This window comes from Lagenorhynchus albirostris, chromosome 12 (genome assembly GCF_949774975.1).
Source record: "Lagenorhynchus albirostris chromosome 12, mLagAlb1.1, whole genome shotgun sequence".
In the NCBI taxonomy this organism is placed as follows: Eukaryota; Metazoa; Chordata; class Mammalia; order Artiodactyla; family Delphinidae; genus Lagenorhynchus; species Lagenorhynchus albirostris.
Window position 1 is genome coordinate 2372901 of NC_083106.1, and position 27430 is coordinate 2400330.

Genomic DNA, 27430 nt, shown 5'->3' on the forward strand with positions numbered 1-27430 from the left:
GGGCCGCGGCACCGAGGACATCAGAGAAGGTGGCTTTAAAGTCGACTTCACGGGTCCGGGCCAAAGGCGGTCAGGAACTAGACCGAAGGGGAAGCCGCGTCAAAGAGGCGAAGGGGCAGAAGGACTGACCTGGGCCGGGGGCTTGTCCTCTCGATGGGGGCGCGTCCTCCACAAGGGGCGCGTCCACCACAAGGGGCGTGCCCTCCAGAAGGGGCGTGGCGTCGGGGCCTCACGTGGCGTGTTCGCCAGCCGGGCGCGCGTCCGTCGCACAGGGGCGTGGCGTTGGGGCGCCCTGGGCGAGTCCGAGGCTGTGGGCTGGGCCCGGGCTGGGGGCGTGACGTCAGGCGCCCGGGGCGGAAACAAGCAGGGCTCGGCTTGGGCCGCGGGGTCCGGGCGAGGGTCTCGGCGAGGGTCGCGGTGCGCGCGGGCTGGGACTGCTGTGCGCCTGGAGGTCCCGGTGAGGTGGCGGGGCCCCTGGGGCTCCCGGTGGTCGGCGGGCGGGGTTCCGGCGACTCTCGGGGGCCCGCCGCGTCCTCGGCCGTGGGCTGGGGTTGGCCGCGCTGTTCGGTGGCCGCCGGCCCGGTGCACGGTCGGCTTAAGGAAATCTGCCCCTTTTTAGGGAAGCGCAGGGCCTGGCGCTGGACAAGGGCTCGCGCCCTCGGAAGGCCGCGCCTTGGTACCCCTGCGGGGTCCTCCGCCGGGTTCGGCCGATGAAGCCCGCGGCCCGCCTGGGCGCCCTGTGCCTGGCGCTGTGCTGCCTGGGCGGCGCGCGCGGGCTCTGGAGGAGGTGAGCTGCGGAGGGGCGCGGGGGGGCGGGAGGGCCTGCAGGGGGACACGGGTGCCCGGAGCCACCGAGCGTCTCCCGGAGGCCTGGCGCGCACGCTTTCCGTCCAAGGTCCGGTATCCTGGTGAGGTGGTCGTGGTTCCTCTTTCCAGGTTTCTTTCTCTCGCCCTTCCTCCGCTCCCTCTCGTTCCCTCTTTCCATCCTTTCTGTTGCAGCTGACAGTGTAAGGGGTAAACAGGCTGTCTGGGAGAGGAGTCTCATTTTACTAATGTAGTGGAGACCGAGATTTGAGAACCAGATTTTAATTTTCTTGTTTTATTTGGGTAATGCTTCAGTTAACAGAAGGATTTCATACTTACTTCGCAGGCCTGGGAAAAGGTCAGTTTTCTTTTTTTAAAAAATTGGCGTATAGCTGCTTTACAACGTTGCGTTGGTTTCTGCTGTACGACGAAGAAGTGAATCAGCTGTATGTATACACACATTCCCTCCCTCTTGGACCCCCCATCCCACCCCACCCCCCATCCCACCCCACCCCCCATCCCACCCATCTAGGTCAGCGCAGAACATTGAGTAGAGTTCCCTGTGCTATACAGCAGGTTCTCATTAGTTATCTGTTTTATACATAGTAGTGTATATATGTTAATGCCAGTCCCCCAATTCATCCCACCCTCTTCTTTCCCCCCTTGGTGTCCATACGTTTGTTCTTTGCATCTGTGTCTCTATTTCTCCTTTGCAAATAGCTTCATCTGTACCATTTTTCTAGATTCCACATATATGCATTAATATACAGTATTTGTTTTTCTCTTTCTGACTTACTTCACTCTGTATGAGTCTCTAGATCCATCCACATCTCTACAAATGACCCAACTGCGTTCCTTTTTATGGCTGAGTAATATTCCATTGTATATATGTACCACATCTTCTTTATCCATTTGTTTGTTGATGGACATTTAGGTTGCTTCCATGTCCTGGCTATTGTAAATAATGCTGCAGTGAACATCGGGGTGTGTGTGTCTTTTTGAATTAATGGTTTTCTCAGGGTATATGCCCAGTAGTGGGATTGCTGGATCATATGGTAGTTCTACTTTTAGTTTTTTAAGGGCAGTTCATACTGTTCTCCATAGTGGCTGTGTGGAGAAAAGGGAACCCTCTTGCACTGTTGGTGGGAGTGTACATTGTTTTTCTTTTTTAGTGAACTGCCGTTGCTGTTTTATCACTTTAAAAAGTACCATTAAATTTCAGTTTTCCCAGGAAGTGTATTTTCTGAAAAAGAGCTCCATTAATTAACTAATTGTTGCTGTCAAGTTTTGCTGTCAAGTTAAGAGTGTATCATCGGAGACGTAGTGCGGTGCACGGGTTGAGTATGAACTGCTGGCTCATATCCAGCTGTAGGACCTTGGAGCTCTCCATCAAGGTCGTTCATCCTAAAGCCGAGAGAGTAACAGCACCTGCTTCCTAGCCTTGGTGCCAGGAGACATCAGTTAAAGTACAGAATGTGCTTAGAACCATGCCTGCCCGATAGTAATCAGTACATGTCAGCGAAGACGTTAGGCTGTGGTACGTGTAGTATGTGGTCACCTCCAGCTGATTCTCGCGATTCATGCCACAGATACAATTGGCGAGAACGTGCGGGTGATTCAGACCCTGAGGGCCTCACGGGTCAGCGGGTGTTTTCCCAGGTCCTCTTTCTCTGCTTAGTGGGCCTTTCTCTTTACAGCACAGTCAGCATCTCCGCTGCCTTGGGAGGATGTTTCTCTCTGGGTCGTAGGTGGTTATTGTGTGACAGACGTTGTGAGTCTTGGTAGTTTTATTGTAAACTGCATCCTGCTGGTCTAGTTTTCCCGGCCTCTGCCTGACCTTCCGGCCTCAGTTTCCACCTATGTGAAATAAGGTTTTCGTACCCAGAAAAACAAAAAAACAAAAAAACCCTCTTCTAATGCTTCTCCCAGCTCTAATGCTCATGCTGCAGTTCTCTTTTCTCTTGTACTGAGCACTTGCTCATTAGTTCAGACTGAAAAAAGTTTCGAAATATCGTGAATTCTCTACTTATTCAGCAGTACTCAACTATTTACAAAACTAATGTGTAACAACTTAATACTGTTTTGCTGTTGAGTCTTTGCTTCTAAAAATGCATTAATCCTGAATTACGTGTCTGCTCGAGTTGTATCCCCTGTTGCTGCTGCTGTTTTCCGTCTGTACAGCGAGTATTTTCACAAGCCGGCCTTTCTGCCTCTGTCTCTGTGTGTGCTAAGCCTTGCACACCTGGTGGGAGGGAGGGTCCCCGTGTGAATGCTACTCCACGACCCCTCATGGAGTCTCAGGGAGGGACGGGTGGGTTTCACGGGGACGTGGGAAGGAGCCCCTAGGATCAGACGTCACCCATCCTGCAGAGAACGAGTAAAGCTTCCCGGTGGGTGGGGTGGTGACAGCAGCCTCGCGTGCCACCCTAGGTGCTGTTCTGTGGCCATGTGAGCTACGAAAACCATTCTGTTTTCAGGCTTCTGGGTCTCACAAATGCTGCCGAGGGGTAAGGGGTCTGTGTCTGCACCGCGTGAACACCTGAGGGGAAGGGCGCCTTCTGGTTCATTCCCTCACTGCCGCTCTCTGCTCCCCTTCAGCGGGGGCCCTCTCGGCTGCCTGATCCAGCATCTCCACCTTCTCCCCACCTGGCAGGCCTGCCGTCCTCCTTAGTCACAGCCCTTGGCCCTCGGCGCCGTGCATCCCGCGTGTCCTCAGTCGGCACAGCCGTTGTCCCCCTCGCTGGCAGGTGGCAGGTGCGCTGCGGGACGGTAGGGACCCGGTCCCCCAGCCGTGTCAGGGCCGCGTGCGCAGCCGCAGCGCCGGGCCTGTGGCAGGCGCCCCGTGTTCCCCGAATGAACGCTGGAGTGAGTGGATGGATGAATTGACCTTTCTGTACCTTTTTAAAAAGCTCCTGAAAAATACCTCCCTTGTCTTTTAACAGTGACAGCCATGAGTGGCATAAACTAATTATGGTTCACCACTGGCCTGCGACAGTGTGCAAGGTGAGTTCTGCCTTGACCGGCCCCTCTGACCAGTGACTCCCCGTCCCCCCCCCAGGTGAAGAGGAGGTTGCCCAGCAGGTTTTCTCACCGAGCGCCTCTTTCTGACCGAACCTCCCGGCCTGTCCTGCCTCACGAGGCGACGCCTTCCTGGCCGGAGACCATCCCTCGGGGAGGGCCTTGCATAAGGTTCTGGGGGTGGTGACACAGGCCCACAGATGGCGGGGGCTGGCTCAGGCATCACGAATGTATCCTCCCAATTCTGGGGGTCAGAAGTCTGAAACCAAGGTGCGGCAGAGGCCCCTTCTGGAAGTTTCGAGGGAGAAGTGCTCCAGGTCTCTTCCTGGCTTGTGGCGGTGCCGGCGCTCCTTGGCTTGTAGGCACAGCCTCTGCCCCGCCTCCGCGCCGTGGTCTCCATCCGTGTGTCTGTTTCTTTTTTTATTTTTCCATTCCTTTTTTTTAAATTAATTAATTAATTTATTTATGGCTGTGTTGGCTCCTCGTTTCTGTGCGAGGGCTTTCTCTAGTTGTGGCAAGCGGGGGCCACTCACTATCGCGGCCTCTCTTGTTGTGGAGCACGGGCTCCAGACACACAGGCTCAGTAGTTGTGGCTCACGGGCCTAGTAGCTCCGTGGCATGTGGGATCTTCCCAGACCAGGGCCAGAACCTGTGTCCCCTGCGTTGGCAGGCAGATTCTCAACCACTGCGCCACCAGGGAAGCCCCTGTGTGTCTGTTTCTTATAGGAACCCCAGGGATTTCACTGAGGGCCTACCCTCTTCCAGTCTGACCTCCTCTTAACTTGATGACACCTGCAGAGACCCTGTTCCAGATAAAGTCACCTTCAGAAGGGCCTGGGATTAGGACTTCAGCATGCCCTCCGGGGACAGGCCTTGACCTGTCCCCTCCGTCCACTATCGCAAATCTCGTTAAAATGTCTCCGCCGGAGCCTTGCCGGCCTCCTTTGCTCCGCTCGGCACAGATGGCGCCTTCCCTCCTTCAGGGTGGCCTCCGTCTGGCCCTGCCTCGCCTGGTGCCCTTGTCCTTGTAGAGCGTGTTGCAGAGGCTCTGTCCCGAGAGCAGCCAGCTGGCGCCCCTCCTGCTGCCTGCGGGCCGTGCCCACCCCCCGTCCATCTTGGGGGCAGTTGTCGCGCCGATCCTGGTATTGGTGCCACGACTCTAAAGTCGTTTCATCATATTGCTCAGCTGGCCCTAATTTTTTTGACAGTGTTTCTGAAATTTTGACTTGAAAATTCTCAATTTTGAGGCCTTTTCTTAAGTGCTGGGAGGCGGAGACATGTGTAAATGGCAAAGCCTCACCACCTTAGCGTTAGCTACCACCCGCCCATCACATGGCCGCCACATCTTTCTTGTGGTGAGAACATTGAGGTCTGCTCTCTTTGTAGCATTCAAGTGCGTGAAACAGCATTATTCGCTGTGATCACCATGCTGTTCGTTAGATCCCCAGGCTTGTTCATCTTATAACTGGAGGTTTGTACACTCTGAGGAGCATCTCTCTCCCCGTTTCCCCAGCCCCGCCCCTGGCAGCCACCACGCTGCCCCTGGAAACTCATTTCTAACAGGGGATCTCTTACTGTATTAGACTGCTCTGGTTTTAGTTTCCCAAACTTTACAACTTCCTGTGTCTTTCTCCCTCTGGTGCTGGTTCTTTGCTCCAGGGTGGGGAGGACAGTTGGCGGTGGGCAGAATGGAGTTGCCTGTAAGCTGTTTTCAGTTTTGTTGGGAATCTGGCTCTCACTCCTACGTAGTGAGGACGCATGGGAGCCGTGGGTTCCTTCAGGAAGGACCTGTGTGGAGCTCCTACCCTGGGTAACACTGGGAGATTTGCCTTCAGGGCCTGGGACGAAACTTGTGGGTGTTCCCGTGTGCTGACTAAATATGCATGGAAGTGCATTCCTGCCTTGAGGCTTCAGAAATGAGATGAAAAAAATCAATTACTAGCAAAATATCATTCTTAGGGGATTCATTTCGATCCAGGGCGGCCATGACAAGGGTCCTGCTATCCCAGTCAAGTGTCATCCCGGGGACAGGGCCGTCTCTGGGCTCCTGCCCCTGTGAGCGATGTACGCGTCACAGGTGCAGGGACAGGTCTGTCCTCAGTGCTCAGCACGGCCCCTCACGAATGCTTGCTGACGCGGGAAAGGAAGCGGCACCTTGACCTCAGTTCCCCCCGTAGAGGCTCCTCTGAGACGCTGGGTGTAGAGCTGAGGTGGAAGATCCCCGCTGGGGCCTGTCTGCCCGTCCCCAGCCTCGCACTGTGGGAAAGGGCCCGCCTGCTTTGCGTGTGGTTTCCTTGGGGATGAGATGAAGTCCACGACCTCTCGCTCTGATCCCGCACTTTGTCCTCCCGCCCTCTGCCCCCTTGTTCTGTAGCCTCACATCAGACATTTCAGGCACCTAAACCAGGCCTGCCCTCATTTCCAGACCGGCCGTAAAAGGCAGCAGCCTCGCTACATCAAAAGGTGATTCAAACAGGAGGGCCTTGCGCGTAGGCAGGATGTCTCAGCACTCCTCACCAGGCCCGGCATGCACTATTCATTTGCTTATTCACGGCGGGGCTACTGGGCCTGGCTTCTGACCCACTGCCTGATAGCTGAGGTGATTATTGTTTTGGAAAAACCCCATTTTAGCTAAACAATTTGGAGGTCCCTAGAACGTGTTACACTGAGATTTTTATCTCTAGAGTTTATCTTTAATGTTAAGGATATGCTCCTATGCTCACCTTGGCATTTTTCTTGGCTCCAAATTTTCAATACTTATTATTCCACTGTTGTATTTGGGCCTGGTGCCTGAACAAACTTGAGTTTAGCAGGATACCGTCAGCCTCTTGTTCTCATTTTTGATTGTATGACAAGAAAATTATTCATGGGTAAATATGAGTGTATCCATCAGATTGACTTAATTTTCAAGCACATAAAAAGAACAAAAGTAGCTATTAAATTCTGTTTTCCAAATCGTTGGTTCACTCATTTCCAATGAAATATCCAGCCGCCCCCCCCCCTGTGGTATTCTCATGAATACTGCTTATGGTAAATTACCACGGAACTTATTTCGTGTTAGTCCTGTATTGGATCTCAGTGATATTTGTCAGAAGAAAGGAAGGTTGTTAAGTGTATTTAACAAACAACAAAACAGTTGTCTTCTCTGTCTTTTCTCCATAGGAAGTTAAGGACCACTGCAAAGACCCCCCAGATTACTGGACCATCCACGGATTATGGCAAGTACTTCATGCGTTTAAAACTTCAGCAGCCTCGGAAGCTGGCTGACCTGGAGATCTAGCTTGAGTCTGATCCTGATGTGTATACTTGTGATTTCTGTTAGGAGTTTACTCAATAGACCAGATCCTTATTGAAAAACATCTTTAGTCTTTCTAACATAACCCTACTTCTGCCGTACTTGAGTTCTGTTTTGATAGAACAGTAACAGTCTAGTTTAAATATGCATTTGAGGATTCTCGGTACATTTTAGATCACTAAATCTTAATTTTCTTATTTCCTTTTGGGGCCAATAAGTAAATGCATAACAATAAATAAATAAATGTGTGTCTATTACATATATATATGATGTGTATGTATAGTATACGTACTTCACAGACACCCAAATTTATTTTTCTGGTTTTGCCTGCATTTTGTTTAGTTTATTTTTTTGTTGTATGTGCGTATATTTGTGATGTTAAACTACGTGTGCTAATTTGCCCAAAGGGATTGGCCTGGTCCCCCTTCTCCCCGAGAGGAGGGTCATCCTGGCTCGTGCTGGGCTGCTCCTTAGGGACAGGGGTCAGCAGAAAGCAAATTAAACCGGGGCCTGAGGACCTGGCCTCATCCCACCTTTGGGTTTCTGGGATTTTGCTCACGTCCTCGGCTGTCCTTGAGCTGGGGGACGGCACCCAGCGCTGTGGGAGCTGGGCCTGGTCTCGGGTGCTGGGCTGGCCTGCCGACCCTGGAGAAAGCAGGTTTGGTCCCTCATGATGTCAGCTGCAGGTGGAGGCTGAGAGTTGACACGTCCAGAATTAGACACGTGAGGACAGCGTCACATGCGCAGGTCGGGAGGGTACACGTGCTCGGTGCTGAAAGAAACATACCAGGCACTTCTGAGCACGATACATGTGTTGTCCCGTTAATCCTCATCGCCTTTAAGGAGACGGGAACTCATGCTCTTCTCACACTGTGGCTGATGAGGGGACATTTGCAGACTCAGAGCCCGGCTAGAAATCCCCGCCGGGCCGGCGCCGGGCCGGCTCCGGGGCGCCCCCTACCGGCTTGTTTACTGTGCTTCCTCTGCTAGGAAGTCGGCCGGTTTGCATGGTGCCTGGATGTTTTGAACGACTTTCCACTTTGAAAGAAACTCCGATAGTGATCGCTTGTGCCCGAGCATGACTCACGTGGCAGAAGGAATTCCCAGTTAGAAGTCACCTCCCTTTCGTTCTCTACAGACCTTAACGCAGGTGTTTTCTCATGCCGTTTGGAACCAGCCCAACCAAGACTAATTTCTCTTTATTTGTTCGATTTTAATTTCAAGGCCTGATAAAAGTGAAGGATGTAACCGATCCTGGCATTTTAATCCAGAAGAGATCAAGGTATTAACTTTTTTTTTACTTTCTATTTTATATGGGAGTGTAGTTGATGAACTATGTTGTGTTAGTTTCAGGTGTACAGCAAAGTGATTCAGTTATACATACACATGGGTCTACTCTTTTTCAAATTCTTTTCACATTTAGGTTGTTACATAATATTGAGCAGAGTTCCGTGTGCTACGGTTACCCATTTTAAATAGAGCAGCATGTACGTGTCAATCCCAATCTCCCAATAGATCTATTCCTCCTCTAAGTGTGCCCTCGAAGTCATGCTTTAAGATGTATTCACCAGCATTTACTGATATCTGAAATAGTCCCACAAGTTAAATACGATTTGCATTTAGTTAAATCCTCCTCTGCCCTGGGCCCGAAGCGCCGCAGTGACTGTGTGAGGTGACCCTGGCCCCAGCCCGCGGCCCGTCATCCCTGCTCCGGGACTCCCGGCCGCTCGGCGTGTGCTCAGGCGTGTGTGCGCGGCCCTGGCTTGCAGAGGCGCCGTGGCCCCCAGGCTGTCCGTGCTGGCTGCGGGCAGGATGGGTTTCTCAGTGGGCCCCGTGAGCAGCGAGGGAGCGGTGGACCTTTCTAGGACAAAGGCTCGTGGTACAGAGGGACTCCTGGCACTGGGAGAGTTGGTAGCAGACGCTCCTTCCGCACGTGCGCACACGCCTACACGCGCACACGTGCACACGCGTGTGTTCACCTCTGCACAGGGTGCTGACAGCCCCTCATGTGACTAGTCAGCTGTCGAGGTAACTATACCTGGATTCACAGGGCAGGGCCTGTGCGGCTACTGGGGCCTCCCTGAAAACATGGGGTAGAATTACGGACCCCTTCCAGGACTGTGTGGCCCCCAGGAGGACAAGGTAATGAGTTCCAAACCCATCACAGGTTCTAGTCCAAATGGAATTGTTTCCTCCTCTTTCCTTCTCATGAGGACCTTCAGTGCTGTGAGCCTGGAGGCCTGAGAGGCCGGAGCCCCAAAGCCTGGTGAGGTCTCTTTCCTCAGACCTACTTTTCTCTTCCCGGACTGACTTCGACTCCCGCTGACGTTCCTGGTTAGAGTCTTGTGATCCTGCAGCGGCATCCAGGTTAATTTACTCGTAACGGTGTTCTGCGCGCCTGCAGTGCATCGGGCACCGGGCCAGGGGCTGGGGACACGGGGAGCAGAGCAGGACGAGGTTCCCGGCCACCTTGCCTGCAGCCGGGAGCCAGCACACACATCACAGAGTGACAAGCGGAGTGCCTGGGGGGAGAGCACTTAGAGCTTAGGACGGTGGACCTGGGCCAGGCTCCCCTGAGGAGGTGATAGAGGGCTGGAATCCGACTTAACCAGGAGATGGGAGAGGAAGGCTGGGGCAGGAGCATGTGCAAAGGCCCCGGGGTAGGACGGAGCTTTTGAGAAACTGGGGGGAAGCCAGTGTGGCTGGGGGGTGAGCCGTGGGCCGGGGCAGTGTTGAGGGCCAGGTCCTACAGAGCCTGTGTACTGGTAAAGGGTCGTTTGTCTGCGTGAAGACCCAGAGGGAAGTCGTTGGAAGCATTCAAGCTGGAGAGTGAAGGAAGCCAGTGTGGCTTTTCTGTGGTTGCCCCGGCTGCCTGCCTGTTAAGTGAGGAGGCTCTGCAGGGTCCCTGCCAGAGGCCAGGAGCCTGGAATAGACGGAGGCTGGGGGATGGAGGGGGAGGAAGCACAGGCAGGACCGACTCCGGGTGGGGGCTTGTCTAACTAGGGGGGTGTCAGCCTCCTTCCCCGGCCCAGGGGACCGCGCCTTGGCGCATGGGATTGAGGGTCAGCTGTGGACACATTGAGTTTGAAGTGCCCTGGAAGCATCCAGGTAGGGTCAGTGTGTCAGGAGAGAGGCTGAGCTGGGGATGAACTTCGGCATCAGCGCAGTCAGTAAGGCGTACGCGTGAGTGCGGATGGGGTAGCGTGGAGCTGGCAGGGACCAGCCTCCAGTAGCCCCGGAGGGACGAGGGCCACGCAGAGAAGCAGCCAGAGGGGAGCTTCGCGAAGGAGTGTAGCCAGGGTTCCTGAAGGGAAGGCGGGGGGCCCTTTGGATGGAGGGCTTGTGGGCCCAGGCCAGGAGGTGACCGGCAGCAGCCCTTTGTTCAGAACAGTGCCGCTTTACTTGCTTTGTAGCAGAGTGTCCAATCTAGCATCTGTCCCAAACAAAAGCAGCCTAGTTTGGGCAATAAATTATATCGTCGCCCTGCTCCCCCGAGGGCTGTGGGGGCAGGCGGAGGGTAGGTGGGAATGGAGACAGTCGGGGAGGGCAGCATCCGGGGAGATGTCCGGCCGTGCGGGGTCGGGGGCGGTGTGTGAAATCGGTTCATAGCTGCTGGGTTGATGGGAAGGACCCATCACGGCGGGAGTGGTGGCAGGACTGAGAAGGTGAGGTCGTCCTGGGCCTGGTTACACACCTTTTTTTAATGGAACCTTTTCTGGCCTTGTGGGTGTGTGGGAATTGGAAAGTAAACTTGAACGCTGTTCAGTTTAGGGTGACTGACCAGTGTAGGGCTAAGACTGCCCAGCCCAGACAAGCTCTTCTCTAGGGAGAGCGAGAACTTGTATTTTGTGTTTGATTTCATTAGTAGACACTATTTTTTTAGAGCAGTTTTAGAAACCTAAAATGGAAAATTTAAGTGGAGAGGACAGAGTTCCCATACACTTCCCCCCATGCCCCTACCCTGTACAGCGTTCCCCAGTCCAAACATCTGCGTTAGTGAGGTACACGTGTTACAAGTGATGAGCCAGTGTTAATACTTCATTACCAACTAAAGTTTATAGTTTACGTTAGGTTCACTCTTCGTGTTGTGTGGTTTTTATGGGTTTGGGCAAATGTGTAATGACATGTATCCACCATTATGATATCACACACAGTAGTTTCACTGCCCTAAAAATCCCCTGTGCTCAGCCTGTTCATCCCTCCCCAACCTCAACCCCTGGCAGCCCCTGACTTTCACTGTCTCCATTGTTTTGCCTTTTCTAGAACGTCATGTAGTTGGAATCATACGGTAGGTAGCCTTTTCAGGTTGGCTTCTCTACCTCAGTGATACGTACTAAGGTTCCTCCATGTGTTTTCATGGCTTGATAGCTGATTTTTTTAGTGCTGAATAATATTCCATTATCTGGATGGACACAATTTGTTTATCCATTCACCTGTCAGAGCTTGTATTTTCAAATACACTTTCATGCTTACCCAGATTTCACGTTTAGATATGTCTTAAGAAACACTTCATGCCAAATAAGCCCAGAATCACTTGACTCACCTGAGTGTTACTAATCCGCAGAGCTCAGTTCTGTTTATGTATTAGCTTCTCAGGTTTGCCTTCTGGGTTTTGAGTTGTTAGGTCCTACCTCGATTTATTGTCATTGCTGTCACTCTGCACAGGACCTTTTGTCAGACATGAGGATGTACTGGCCCGACCTGCTGCATTCGTCTCCTAACCGCAGCCTCCATTTGTGGTGAGTCTGAGTTCTGGGGGCCGTCACGAGCCTGAAGCACGGGTGTGAGAGCTTCGGGGCTGTTCCGGACGCAACTACGGGAGCACAGGTAACGTAGAACCTGTCTCCCAAGGCTCAGAAGCGGGAGTGGCCTTGCATCTGCTGTGCCATTTGTGGAGCTGGTCTTCAACGGATAAAAAAATGAGGGCAGGTAGAATTTACTTTGTAAACTTGCTTTTTAATCTGTTAGATCGTTCATGACTTCGTTTTAAAAACTTCCTCTCCTGAGGCTTAATTAAGCCAAATACTTGCATATCTAAGATGCCATCGCCCCAAATCAGACCGGAGAGAGTGTTCCTCAGAGAAATGGTGCTGTTGTCCTGAAATTGATAAGAAAAAAGACGTCCTCACAAGACAATGACTTCTCTCTTGTGACTCAGGGCAGAGAGAAGGTGAGGTCTTCCCAGTGGTTGCTTTTGGAGAAGATAAGGTTGACATTCCTTTTATTTACATTGTGTTAACCAAGATAATTCTTCATTTTCTCCCTCACTGCAGGGCGGCAATTTATAACTCACATGACAATGAGTCAGATTTTGTCCCAAGTGATTAATTTAACTTTGAAATATTTTTGTGTAGACTCTTCAGGAAGAGTTAAATTTGGAGAAAAGCTTTTTGAAACAAAATGGAGTGACAGTGACGTCTAGCCCCCTGGTTCACTGGTGTTCGGTTTGAGTTCACTCGAGGGTGCGTGGCAGGGAGAGGTGTTTTAGGATGCGCGGGTCTGGGTCTGGAGGCTGCCGTGCCCCCTGCACGGGAAGAGAGAAGCCCCCCTGAAAGTTCGGGAGACGAGTGGTCCAGGTCTCCAGTGCTGGCTCTGTGCGGCCTGTGTTCTAGAAAGCAGTTTCAAAGTAGATTATGGCCTTGATGAGTTGAATGTGAAAAACAATAGAAAAAATTTCAGATAGCACTTCACAGTATACTTCAGAGCAGAGTCTTTGCTGACTAAGCGAGCAAAAGAGAATAGTTCCAGTTGTTAGGATGTTCCGTGATAGAGTCAATCAGATTTTTGTCAAGTGACTTAAAAATCCATCACTAAACGTACACAAAGATGGCCTCCCGTGAGCTGAGTCCTTCAAGATTTGGTCCAATGGTGTGGGCAGAATACACATTCAACTTTGTGTTCTAATAAAGGCAAAATGATTTACCTTTTCAGGATAAATTACACACTTAAAAACTGTTGTTCTAAATGGAAGAGGTAATATTGCACTCGGGTGAATATTTATGCCTTTGGATGTGGACTCGGTCCCCGTGGCCCTGCCATTACCGGCTCCCTGGTTATTGCACTTGGGTAGCTGTGGCCCAGGTCGCCTTGGCGTGCAGGTGATAAAGCGTCCATGGAGGCACCCCGGCCTCTCCTGTCCTTAAGGGGCAGGCTCACGTCCGAAAACTGCTCTCTTCAATCTCAATTAAGACTCGTATATGCGAAGGAGAGGGTCTTGGTATCTCTTGGTGCTCAAGGTAATTCCCTAAGATTAAATCTATTAACACCGTCAGCCATCCTGAAAAATACTATGTGCGCGGCCCTCTGCAAAGGAGGATTTTTGTTGGTTTTTTGATTCTTGTAAGAAAAAGAGCGAGAGTTTGGTCATTCCTGGTTGGCGATGCAGCCTCACTGTGGATGGTGTTCCTGGGCCTCAGCAGGAATCGTTGCCTCTCATCCCTGAGACAGGCCAGGCCAGGCCGTGGTGGAGGGTGACGTGACATCACTCAAGTGCCTGCTGGGGGTGAGAGGGCCACACCATAGTCGCGTCTGATTGGTGACAGACAATTTCGTGTTAAATGGAGAGTGTCCGATTCCAAAAGATGTGTGATTCGATGTTTTGAACGATAGTAATATCAGGACTTTAGCATCCTCTTATCTCTAATGTCTGTTGAGTTAAACTTGCTCCAGGGAGACTTCCCTGGTGGCGCAGTGGTTAAGAATCTGCCTGCTAATGCAGGGGACACGGGTTCGAGCCGTGGTCCGGGAAGATCCCACATGCCGTGGAGCACCTAAGCCCGTGAGCCACAACTACTGAGCCTCCACTCTAGAGCCCACGAGCCACAACTACTGAGCCTGTGGGCCACAACTACTGAGCCCGTGTGCCTAGAGCCCGTGCTCTGCAACAAGAGAAGCCACCGCAGTGAGAAGCCTGCGCACCACAGCAAAGAGTAGCCCCCGCTCGCCACAACTAGAGAAAGCCCATGTGCAGCAACAAAGACCCAACACAGCCAAAAATAAATAAACTAAAATTAATTAATTAAAAAAAACTTGCTCTAAGGACTTCCCTGGTGGTGCAGTGGTTAAGAATCCACCTGCCAATGCAGGGGACACACGTTCTATCCCTGGTCTGGGAAGATCCCACATGCCGCGGAGCAACTAAGCCCATGTGCCACAACTACTGAGCCTGTGCTCTAGAGCCCACGAGCCACAACTGCTGAGCCCGTGAGCCACAACTACTGAAGCCCGTGTGCCTAGAGCCCGTGCTCCACAGCAAGAGAAGCCACTGCAATGAGAAGCCCACGCACAGCAGCGAAGACCCAACGCAGCCAAAAATAAATAAATAAAATTTAAAAACAACTTGCTCCAAGAATAACAGCAGTGGACATCTTGACTGTTATTGCAGGCTAGGAATGTTTGGGCGTGTGTGACGTGCTCTGTGGGCTTCAACCCCTCACTTCTCCAACAGCCCCTGCAGGGCGTTCTAGAATTGCTGCCCCTGTCCTACAGAAAGTGAGGCACCCATAATTCAGTTACATGTTCAGTTAGCTGGAAAGAGTCTCCTTTTTCTACTTCATAGAATTTAGAAAGTTATCAAATACATCACCCTGGAAGCTATTCCAGATGAAGAAAGTTAATTACTTATCTACTTCTATTTTTCCTCATGGCTTTCTTAGGTCTGAGAGACTTGTAACTTACAGCCATTGCAGTCACTTAGAATTGGCACTCTGGGTGATGTTATCAAAGAATTAGCGCACATTTAGATTGTATTTCTGGGAGACTGCATGTGGGTGCCTTTTGAATGCTTGCATGAACTTTTTTTGTGAACTCTTCATGAATTAATCACTGATAAAGCTGATGGCCGTTTTGTTTCTCCATGCTAACCATGGTTAACATCTGAACTGACAAATTTGTCAATCATTCTAAAGTGGGTATAAATTACGTTCAGCAATTGATTGGATGGCAGCGCAAGGCAGTGGGAAGGGCCCTGAGCCTGGGGTCGGGTGCAGGTCAGGGGCTACCTGGCCGGGTGGCAGGTAAGCCAGGTTCCTAGCCAGCCCCTCTGAGCCTCGGTTTCCCCATTTCTAAACCAGCAATAATGTTTTCACTCTGCAGAGTTGTGAGAATCAAATGAAGAATGGGAAGACATTTTGTAGCACTTTAATCGTTGATAAGATGTGAGGAGTTACGATCAATAGCAGTGTTTTTCTTGAATACAGGCAGCTGCTTGTTTGCAGACACTGGGCTGGCCTGTTGCTTCAGAACAGGTGTCTGTGTAGACGGACGTCTGCGCCGTAAGCAAGTGCGGAACTGGCCCCAGGCAGTGCTGGTGATCAGTGAAGCTGCCTTTTCTGTGCCGGTGGCTGTTCAGCCGCTCCTGTGAAATCCCCTGGCTGGCAAGCCGTGGCTTTCCGGGAGGACGCCCAGTGCCGTGTGATTCTGTGGGTGCCTGAACCATGGTGTTCTCTTTTTTCTCAGCTTGGGTTTGTTGTTAATTGTCGAAGCGAACTGGAGCAGCTGAGCAGAGGAACGCCTGGAGAGCAGTGATGAGTGCTCGTGGCGCTTGTGCTGGGTTCAGGGGTCTCGGTCCCGAGCGGGGGTGGGGGGCTTTGAGCAGCTGCCCGTGTTGAGGTGAGGAACTTTACCCCTCCCGCTTTGTGAAAGCAGCAGCGTGCCTGCCCGGGAATGCCCTGCCCGAGGAGCCCGTGCAGACGGTTTACTGGGAGGTAGTTTCATTACTTTTTAACCAGAGATTTTTTTAAAAACATCCTTCCAGGAAGCATGAGTGGGAGAAGCACGGGACCTGTGCCGCCCAGCTGGAAGCCCTCAATTCCCAGAAGAAATACTTCGGCAAAAGCCTGGATCTGTCTAAGGAGCTTGCCCTGAACAGGTGGGTGACTTGGTCCTGTAGCCTCGCCTTCCTCGCCCCACTCTCCCAAGTCACCCCAATCCCGGAGCAGCGTCCCTGCCTCCGCTGCCGGGGACCCGGGGAAGCGTCCAGTGGGGTCGGCCCTGAGAAACAGCCACTCCTCCCCTGAGCCTTTCCAGATGCCTGCAGGCCCCGACCACTCAGAGCAGCCTGAGAGCCTCGGGGGGCTCATCAGACGTGCTTGAACCTGAAGCGGGCAAGACCGACGGGGGCACGCCTCTTAGCTGTGGATCCTGATAGAAGCGTGTTGCATTATCAAGACCCGCACGCCCGGAATCCTTAGGTCTTTGCTCTGGTGCCCCGCGACAAGCAGGAGGGGGTTCGGGGTGAGGTCCTTGAACCTCTAGCGACGATCAGGCCCCGGGTGAGCTCTGGGGACTCGGAAACCCAGCGAGGGCCCTGCTGAGAGCCAGGCTCGACCCGGGGAGCTGGGGCAGGCCGGCCCGCCATATAGGCAGCGTTTCTTCCTCTCCTTCATCTCGGTGCTCAGAACAAACGGGGAACTAGTGTAAAAGCCGTGGCGGGGAGGTGACACAGCTCACTTGGGCCGGCAGAGCGTGCCCGAGTCCTGTGGAGAACCTTTGCGTCTCCTTGAGACGAGGACACCCCCATCGGTTCCTTGCACCTGCCCCGACGTCCCAGCGTTGGGGGCTCCACGGGACGTGTCCCCGTCCCACACCCCGCCCCGCTCACTGCGATCAGAGCGGAGTGACGGCTGGGATCTGGATGGGAAGGATCTCAGGCCGAGGCGGGAGGGGAGCGCCCTTGGGGAGACGGGGAACCACAAGGCACCCCCGAAGTCAGGCGCTCAGCGCCCCAGTTCCTGATGGGGGCCAGTCGTGCAGTCGTGTAGCTCCTCCCTTCTTGGGTCTGCTCGCTGCTGTGAGGTGCTGGGGGCCGCCCGCGGAGCCCGAGGTCGCCTCCAGCTCTGGATCTGCAGGGCCGAGTGCCCGCGCTAAGGATGTGATAGAAATGGCAGCCTCTTACACGTCCTGGGTGTCCTGCACGGGCTTCGTGCTGGAAGCAGAAGAACAGGCCCTGTGAACACATTTCCCCACTGCAGAGGTCCCGGGGAGAGGCAGCCCAGGGCGTGTCGGGCAGCACCCAGCGCACGAGAGCCACGGGTGCTTCCCACCCACCAGCCCCCGAGGGAAGGAAGGTGCCCTCTGTTTCCCACTACGGACCTCACGGTCCCAATTCATGAGCAGCGTGAGTCCCACTGCACGACAAAATGAATCAGCCCTACACATACAGGTATCCCCTCCCTTTGGGACTTCCCTCCCATTTAGGTTACCACAGTGCATCGGGTGAGTTCCCTGTGCTATACAGCGTGTTTCCATCAGTTTCTATTCTATACAGAGTATCAGTAGTGTATATGTGTCAATCCCAGTCTCCCACTTCCTCCCACCCCACCCCTTTCCCCTTGGTGTCCATACATTTGTTCTCTACGTCTCTGTCTCTATTTCTGCTTTGCAGCTAAGATCACCTGTATCATTTTTCTAGATTCCACATATATATGCGTTATTACACAACATTTGTTTTTCTCTTTCTGACTTACTTCACTCTGTATGACACTCTCTAGGTCTATCCATGTCTCTACAAATGACCTAGTTTCATTCCTTTTTGCAGCCCAGGTTTTATTGAATCAAACAGGAAAAGGGGAATAAACCGACATGCTGACAGTTCTAAAGTCAAATGTCTGAATAATTCGTCCCTTCATCCAGCAGCTGTTTATTAAGGACCTCCTGCTTAACGCTTTTTGAATGCCGGTGGCTTTACCTTTATACACACGGGTGCAAAGCTGCTGAATTCTGGAATCACTGGAGTGTATTCACAGGGGCCCACGGAGTGAAAGGCACTCCTGGGAATACAATGTCTGTTAAAAACTATGTAGAGGGCTTCCCTGGTGGCGCAGTGGTTGAGAGTCCGCCTGCCGATGCAGGGGACGCGGGTTCGTGCCCCGGTCTGGGAAGATCCCACATGCCGCGGAGCGGCTGGGCCCGTGAGCCATGGCCGCTGAGCCTGCGCGTCCGGAGCCTGTGCTCCGCAGCGGGAGAGGCCACAACAGTGAGAGGCCTGCGTTCCACAAAAAAAAAAAAAAAAAAAAAACTATATAGAACAACCACAGAGAAATCCTATTCTTTCCCAGTTTCTCCAAGGGAAACCTAAACTCTTAGTACTCATAAAATTAAAATTGAGTCAAAACTTAAACATCCCTTCTATTTTTCTCTAATTATAAACCATTACTACAGATTGTATTTTTCTCAAACGTAAGCCTGTCACATTATCATAAAGTAGCAGTTTTAAATTCAATTTATAATATAGAGGTAGCAAACCTGGAAAAATGTGAACTATCTTGAACCGAAGCGCTCAGATTACCCACAGATATGGACCAGGGGATTAACGCCAAACTAATCAACTCGGTAGGAAGAAGTGTACTCTATCCTGGTCTAGATGCCAGGTTTCCCCCAGTATTTCTCTCTCTCTTTGCTGTATTTCCTGGATGCCTTAACCCAGGAGGGTTCTAGAGCAGTGTTACCCCAAAGAAATAGAACTCAAGCCACATACGTGGTTTTAAATTTTCTAGTAGCCCGATTAAAAAGAGCAAAAAGAAACATTGGTTTTATAGTGTATTTCGTTTAACCCAATATATCCCAAATATCACTGCAACTGGTAATAAATACTTAAAAATCATTGAGAAGTTTTGCATTTGGGGAGCATAAAGTGTTTGAAATCTGGCATTTATCCTACAGTGACAGCACAAGGACGGGCAGTGGGTGTGTGTCTTCAAGGACCTCTTCCCGCTTGTTCTAGGACCACACAGCAAAAATCCATAGGTCACCGCTGTGCAGTCTCTAGAGAAACTGTCTCGTTAATGCTTTTGCCAGAAACCATGACTGACGGAGGCAGGGCCCGGCTGGAGTCCTGTTTCCCTCAGGCAGACCCCTGTCTGATGATGTCAGTGCCTGGGGTCCCTGCATCTTCTCCACGTGGTCACAGCTGGGATGATCCAGAGCCGTGATGGGGGATACAGAGCATTTTTGGAATTACTTAACCTGAGAATATTTTTACACCGTACTCTTATCATTTAGTAAGTTAACCATATCATACTATGATTAGCATTCACTAGAGCTGGTTAAAACCACGTGCTTTAGGAAGTGATTCCAGGCTGTAGGGGGGATTGAACCTGTTTTAAAGATCTGACCAAATGCAAGATTGTTAGGATAAGGCTAGAATCCCAAATCAATTGCTAAGTATCGTTTAGGACGGGCGTGGCAGATGCGTGGTTATGTGATAGCAGCTCCAGTTGGTCGCAGCCATCCGGACCGCTGCCGAGAGGTTCCGGTGCTGGAAGGGGGGCCCAGATCAGACACGCGTGCGCCCAGGGTCAGGGGAGGTCCAGGCGGCCTGAGCACCATTTATGTGCTGCCCTTGTCAACAGATTTGTTGCCCCAGGTAATAGAAAGTACACACTTTCCTTTAAGTGTCTTCATTTTTACTGTGAAATATGGTAAGAACAAGAAAGGAAAATGGACCTTCATTATAGTTATTTTTTTTTTACTTTAAATTTTAGCACGCTCCAAAAATTGGGGATAACACCATCTACTTACTACCAGGTAAGTCTTGCTTTCAGCTTAATCAAATGTGTATCTGCTAACTGGGGACACCTGGCCACGTTCAAGTGTCCCATCAGCCTGTGAGCTACACTCAGGTTTTAAAGCGACCCAAACCAGACCCTCTGACCTGACTATTATGTTTCTAAATAGGTTTTATTTAAATCTTGTTTTCCTCTGTGTTTTGAGTGTAAACTAAAGGCTACTTAAACCGATGATTTTGAAGCAGATTGATGATTTCATGGTGAGAAGTGTGTTCTGGGTTCGGTAGAATATGTAGTTGGAAACCACCGTTTTATAATAGTTTAAGGAAGAAAGTGAAAATTTGTTTTTATGATATAACTATGCTTTGTTGCGTGAGAAAACTAGAAGTTTAAGCATGGCAGAGCCTGTTGGCTGGTGGCCTCTACAGAAGGTCATTGTTTCCACCCAGGGTGACCCTCTGTGAGCACAGCTGCGTTTGTGCTCAGCCGGGCCACCCCTGGCATCGGTGGCCGCCAGACCACAGGCGCGCAGCCTCTGCTCTGTGGCCCTTTGCAGATATAAGAAAGCCTGAAGGTGTGGCTGTAAAAAAGCCCGATACAAGATATATAAAAGCCTGACAGTCACTGATTTTCGCAATTCTGAGTTCGGTGCCATGGCTGGATGCTGAACCATCGTTCTGGTCTCGTGACAGTCGGTGGAGCTAAGTCTGCACTTGAGTCTTGCTCTTTGTATCTGCTGTTTTCGTCCCTCCCTGGAGAGTAGGGACCAGAGGGAACGGTGCCCTTCAGGAGTGTCAGCTGCCCTTTGTCCATCCTGCCAGGAGGCCGTGAGGCCGTGTGCTTGCCGGCCCCTTGGTTTCATCTGGACTCCCGTTTAAGTACATAAAGGGAATTTTTTACATCCTTGCTCAGAACTTGACATTCAGAGAACTGATTTCGATTCTAGCAAAAGCAACAGTGACAGCACATGTTTTCTGAGCTCCTCTGTACTGGAGACATCAGGTTTGGTGTCTGAAGTAGCGTGATGCACGGCACAGGCAGGGTCCTGACCTCTGATCTCCTAGCAGGAGAGTTGGTGCTTTTAAAAGCACGCGGCCTCTAGGCCCTGGATCAGGACAGCAAGGAGAACGGAGACCCTTGTAGAGCGGCTTGTGTGGATTCCGGTCTGGAGTGGGGAGCCCAGGGGGGCAGCCTCGTCTCCTTCGGGGATGGGGGGGTGGGGCAGTTTATTCACCAGCATCTTCCAGTTCTATCTGTGAGCCAGGGGAGCTCGGGATGACGCTGTTGTCGGTTGTTTGCGTTCGTGAGAGTAGAAACCAGTGTCACTCGTTCTGAGTAAAACGGAACTGTTCATTTTCTCTGTTGAAGTTTCATTTCTAATGCACTTTATCTAATTTCAGATTTCAGATATTAAAGATGCCCTTGTCAGTGTGTACGGAGTCGTGCCCAAAGTCCAGTGTCTTCCAAAACAGGTCAGACGTGTGCTGTTCTGTCATCCTTTCTGTCCCCATCAAGAAGACGAGTTCAGCTTTTCTGAGAGCTTTGTCCTCACCGTGAAGTTCCCGGGACAGAGTGGTGTATGTGTGGGTGTGCAAACGGGCTGTGCTGTGTGTGCATGGGCGCACGCGTGCGCGCGTGTGTGTGTGTGCATGGGTGCACGTGCGCGCGTGTGTGTGTGTGTGTGTGTGTGTGTGCGCGCACACTTTGAAATAATAAACTGTTGACACCGTGCTAGGATGGGGCTCGTTTCCTGGCAGCTTCCCCCTAACAAGGCTCCCGTCCTGGAGGGGTGGTGCAGTAGGGGCGAGGCAGCGTGGGTATATTTTGCAGGTAAACATTTCTCAGTGTTCGCATTGTTAGTCTTAGACGTTTCAGTTGTAGTTACCTGTCCAACTCATAGATGGATTGTACTTTCTTTTGTCAGCTAATAAAGTCTTAACTTCGTTTAGTGATAGGGTGCTGTTTACCTACTTATCAACAAAAAGCTGTGTCTTCTCCTGGGACAGTGATGCAGATGCGGTGCGTCTGGCTGTGTCTGCACGCACCGTTACTGATGTGTAAATTTCTAAGATGAAAGTGGGGTCCCTTCCCTCACGCCGCCGGCCTGGCGCAGGGGAGTGGCTGGATGGTGACCCCAGGTGCTGCCTTGGGCCCCAGCCCCACTTCACTGCTGGAGCTAGGCCTGCTCCTGGAACATGGATCCTGGGTCCAGAGCCACCGCTTTTGTTTTTCTTCAAGTTCTAAAACTCGCTGATCATAGAACCGTCATGATGATCCAACCTGAATTCTAAGACGTCTTTTGTTCCTCATTGCAGGGCGACGAGGAGGTGCAGCTCCTTGCGCAGATTGAAGTGTGCTTCTCCAAGGACCTGCAGCTGCAAAACTGCATGGAACCCGGGGAGCCGGCGCCCCGAGGGCCGGAAGCGAGGCCGCCGAGGCCGGCGGCGAGCCTGGGGCTGGAGATCTGCAGGGACGGCGTCCTCTTTTACCCCGCACTCAACAAGACCAATCACTGATGCCCACATTTTGTAAATAGTCTTTATTTTGAAAAGCAAGAGGAATTGACAAACCACTGCTTTTTAAAAAGCAACTCCGAAGTGAAATCTCCTGTTTACAACCTCTTCACCTAAGCCTGTTCTGTTTGTTCTGCTTTGCACTCCGTGTCTGGGAGTTGATTTTCATGGTACACGTAAAGATGGGGTGAACTTTGGGTACGTTGAAAGGGAGGAAAGTTCCCCGCCTCTTGGCTGCTTTGTGACCGCAGTAAAGCTTATGGTTTTCTTTTTCTCTCCTTTATCAGTCTCTGTGACAGCCTTGGAGGACGAATCCGGGCAGATGGTACTGATTCAGTGTCCCTCTCAGAGAGCTGCCTTCTCGCTCTGAATACTCCTGGGGGGCCGTTGGGACCATCCCTCGAGCAGGAGCCCGGGCCGCCTCGCAGGGGGTGCACAGGAGGGCGTCTCCACTTCCGACCTCAGGGCTGCCGGCTCCTGTTCCGTGGTCACCCACCAGCGTCTCCCTCGGTGACCTGGCATGGGTGGGCATGGGCGTGTCCTCTGAGGGTGAGATGCTCTGTGGGGGGGGGAGGCGGGGTGCTGCAGGCTTCTCTCTTCTCGCCAGAGGAAATCTGGGTGCATGACCGAGTGCCAGCCAGCACCCCGAGTCAGTGGGCACTCCTCCCTGCAGACCAGAAATGCTGTAGGTCAGTCTGTATCTGCTTTCCTTTCCTTCTGTCGGAAGGCAGCATCAGGCCTTAGAGCGCTGGGGCTGACGTGGCCCCAGGGGCGGGCTGCATCCTTGGGTAGTGATGCCGGTGACAGGGCTTGTCTCGGAGATGATGCGAGTCCCAGGCTGAGGTGGGCTGCTGCATGCATGGTCCTTACCTGCTGAATGGCATTTCACCTGTAAAGTGAGGATACCTAAAGTGGTCTGTGAAGTGGACTTCCTGTGCTTTATTAAAACTACCTTTTAACATTATTTCTCCCCAGTCTCTGTCCTTTTTTAAAATGCTTTTAGCTGTGTGGGCTAAACTGTGACGCCCAATACTGTCTTAATCAGGTTGACATTGCCCTGTTTCTTTTACTTAACAAATTAGAACTTACTATGTGCCAGGCGTTATGTTAAGCACTTAAAAATGTTACTTAATCCTAAGAACAACCATATTTTCAAAATAATCCTATCTTTAAAAAATAACCTTGGGGGCTTCCCTGGTAGCGCAGTGGTTGAGAGAGAGCCCGTCTGCCGATGCAGGGGACACGGGTTCGTGTCCCGGTCCGGGAGGATCCCACATGCCGCCGAGCGGCTGGGCCCGTGAGCCACGGCCGCTGAGCCTGTTGCTCCGCAACAAGAGAAGCCACCACAATGAGAAGCCCGCGCACCGCAACAAAGAGTAGCCGCTGCTCGCTGCAACTAGAGAAAGCTCGTGCGCAGCAACGAAGACCCAATGCAGCCAAAAATAAATAAACAATAATTTTTTAAAAAATTAACCTATTAAATTGAATCACTATGAAAGGTGACACTTAGGAATAAAGCCTGCTTCTTCATGTTGTATGATTATTATTAGCTAACAAGCAAGTGGGATTGATTCTAATAGCATAAAGGTTTTTTTTAAACAGTGAATTTCTCATCAGAGGAAATCCTAATTTTATTTCCATTCCGGTGAGTCTCCAAGGCTTTTTGTGTCTTCCTAGGGCTGCCATAGCAAATTGCCACAAACGGGGCATCTTGAAACAACAGAAATGGCTTCTCTCACATTTCTGGAAACCAGACATCTGGGACCAAGTGTCAGCCTCGCACTGAAGGCCTCAGGGGAGGATCCTTCTCCATCTCTTGTGGCTTCTGGCAACCCTCGGTTTATAGACACATTGTTCCAATCCATCTGTGTTTTCACATGGCTTCTCTATGTGTGTGTGTGTGTGTCTGTCTGTCTGTCTGTCTCTGCATCTAAATCTCCCTCCTCTTTCTCTTAGAAGGACACAGTCGTATGGACTAAGGTCCACCCTAACAAACTCATTCTAACTTGACTATATCTGCAGAGACCCTATTTCCAAATAAGTCCACATTCACAGGGGATTCGAATGCAGACATATCTTTTGGGGACACATTCACCCACAACACCTGCAAGCAAGTAGGACCCATCGGGCTGTGCACCTTTGTACCCTTTCGAGCAGACCTTGCTCAGTGCCTTGTCTAGTTTCTCCACTGACCTATTAGCCTCATAAGAAAATGAAGAAGGAAATCTTTGAAGAAGCAACACAGGTGAAACCCCTGCAATTGAGTGGCTTGACTTGGTCAGGGCTGAAGGGGTTTCTTAGACAAGTTTAGGGTTATTCTTTGTCACTTTTGCCTTTGTCATAATGCATGAGGACTAAGATGAGACAGCAGCACCTGAGATGTGTCTGTTCTCACAATGTGTACGTTCAAGATGGGAGTAGCTTAGCTACAGCCAGGTGGGTCCTCAGGTGAGCTCTATACGCATGAACTTCTGGAGGCAAAGGAGGCAGCAAACAGCCCAACCCCGGGGGCAGAAGGTGAAGGGGGGCGGGATGGTTGAGAAGGGCTGTGAAGGTGGGTTCCATGGGGCCGGTTGGCTGGGATGTGTCTCAGCGATCATTCTGGTTCAATCTCTCCTGGTACCCAGTGGGTCCTTTCAAATATGTAGGTTCATGTCTTTTATCTCTGGAATGTTTTCAAGGGTTATAGTTTTAAATGTTAGTTCTGTAATGTTTTAATTTTCTTCTTCGAGAACACCAACTGTAACAGGGAAGGACCAAATCTGACTCCATGTTTGATCTGTTTCTTTTACTTGAACCTTTGCTTTCAGCCGCTTTTGTTCACTAAAAGGATACTGTCTACACATAATGGCCTGCCTCAGGGAACCCTGACTCTCTGCCTGAAGGTTAAATCAAAGTGCCTTTGTTCAGGGAAACATCCGGACCCTGTCCACCTGGGGATGGCTGCAATAAAGAAGAAATTAACACATTCTCTCCCCAGGGCTGGCCATTCCACGGGATATTTGCAAAACTTATCACCTTTATACTTTACTTCCCCATCTCCTCCCCTTCTCTGTGCTATAAAAGAAACTGGCATCCAAACCCCGATAAGATGGTTATTTTGAGACTTATTCTGCCATCTTCTTGGTCTGCAGGCCTCCCGAATAAGGTCCTTGCTTCAACACCTCATCTCCGATTCGTTGGCCTGTTGTGCAGCGGGCGGGCAGAGCGAGCTTGGACTCGGTAACACAATTACACTGTAAAGAGCCTTAATATAAAGATTATCACTAGAGTGAAAACACAAACCTTCCTAAGCACCAGAATAAATGAACAAAGGGCACACCACACAGGGAAACAGTAAATGAAACATAATGCACACGGTAATTGCAACGTGATATAACTGACAGAACTGAGACCAAACATAGCCACGTAAATACATGTGAGTGGACTTCACTTGTGGGTTTAAAAAGAAGAGATTTTTCAAATTGGCTCAAAAGCAAAACCTAACTCTATGGTGTATGAAAGAAATACACCTGAAACTCAATGATTTTTTTTTTTTTTGCGGTACGCGGGCTTCTCACCGCTGTGGCCTCTCCCCCTGCGGAGCACAGGCTCCGGACGCGCAGGCCCAGCGGCCATGGCTCATGGGCCCAGCCGCTCCGTGGCATGTGGGCTCTTCCCAGACCGAGGCATGAACCCGCGTCCCCTGCATCAGCAGGCGGACTCTCAACCACTGTGCCACCAGGGAAGATCTGGGTGCGCTTTTTAATAGGCTACTCTTTTTAAAAATAAAGTCTTTTTAAAAATTATTATTATACAGTCTGAGCACTTCTTGAGGGTAGACTGGGACTTCAGCAGGATGGTGTAACAGTAAGGGGGGGTGATCTGAGGAGTGAAACGCAACACAGTGTAAAATGTCGACGGTCGTGTGATTTCAGAGCTGTTTTGTGGACCACGTGGGATAAATAGAAGAGCAGGCTTAGCAGTTCGTAACATGTTCATGGCCCAGTAAATGCTTATGACTTTTAATCAACATTTCTGTGTGGCCTAGAGCATAGTAGCAGGTAGTGATGACATGTCTGATAACTTGGATCAAATCCAGTAAGCACCAGGCCGTAGGCGACAGGGGAGGTAGAAGTCGGTGTTCAGAGCCTGAAACCCAGGGAAGGAGCCAGGGTCATCAGGGAAGGCCTCACTGAATATAATTTTGCACAAGAACCTGAAGGAAGTGAGGCAGCCAACCATGGAGGAAGGATCTTCCAGGTGATGGAAACAGCAAGTGCAAAGGCCCGGGGGCAGCACATACCTGGTGTGTTTGAGAAAAGCAGGGAGGCCGCTGCGACTGGCCCACTGGGCTGTGAGCAGGCAGCAGTGGTGTAGGGCCTGAAAGGTCATCTCAGCCTTTAAAGGCAGGGAGTTATTTCTGTGCCCGTGGAGTCACCAAAGAGTCTGGAGGGGCATTAGCTCAAAATGTTGTCTAGTCATTGTGTGAATAAATGAATGAACTAATGAAGGAAGAGATGCATGTGGCAGAGATGTCTGTGAAGCATGTTAGCTTACATCGTGCCCAGAGGAGGAGGGCTCACAAACTGTCTAATTGTCTGTCTTATCTTTCTGTGGTGTTTTGTAAACTTTCAATCAGGAATAAAAGAATTTAATCCAGGGCCTAAGGCAACTGAAATTGTACTGTAAGTGTTTTTTTTTCAAAATTCAGCTCTATTGGCTCTATTCATCACTGCAGAGGGCTGAAAAACCCTTAGGGGAAGATAAGAAAGCTGCCTTTCCTCACAAGATCTGGCTCAGGAAATGAAATGAGCAGGACACAATCCCAAATTAAATCAGTATTTGTGCTTCTGTAAGAAGATAAATCTATTGCATCATTTATGGGATGGTCTCAGTTTCCCATAGACAGGAGGAGGGCAGTGACTAGGATTTGCTTGTCCTGAGCAAAACCTTTGACAGACAGTGAGAAATGCTGCAAGTTTACATAATTTTTGGGATGGGAATTCCATTTTTCTGAGTGATTATAGTGAGTCTTGCATTTGCTATAGGCAGAAAGGACAGGTTTAGCATCCCAGGCTCAGATGAGGTGAGGTTATTAGGAAGCTGGAGATGTACAGGGTGAGGACATGTAAAATCCTGCAGTGACTCTGCACAGGCTTGCTTTGAACGTTTCAACCTGTGCAGCTGTCATACATTCACAGGCCCTTTTTTTCTGGAGGAGAATTATGCAATAACTTTTCTTATTCCTTTTTGATGTTGAACAGCCCACAGAGTAACACAGGCCAATTTTTACCAGCAAAGACATTGACCCA

At 50.9% G+C, this 27430-nt stretch overlaps 1 protein-coding gene across 1 annotated transcript; it reads left to right on the forward strand.

The window, feature by feature from the left end:
* The first annotated feature begins 688 nt into the window (after window positions 1–688).
* On the forward strand, window positions 689–23100 carry RNASET2 (ribonuclease T2). The gene is made up of 9 exons (XM_060167583.1): window positions 689–787; window positions 3747–3807; window positions 6985–7040; window positions 8342–8399; window positions 11783–11856; window positions 15873–15986; window positions 19600–19642; window positions 21024–21095; window positions 21939–23100. The coding sequence occupies exons 1-9, from the start codon at window positions 711–713 to the stop codon at window positions 22137–22139; spliced, it is 756 nt and encodes a 251-aa protein (XP_060023566.1). The 5' UTR covers window positions 689–710; the 3' UTR covers window positions 22140–23100.
* The last annotated feature ends 4330 nt before the right edge of the window (window positions 23101–27430 follow it).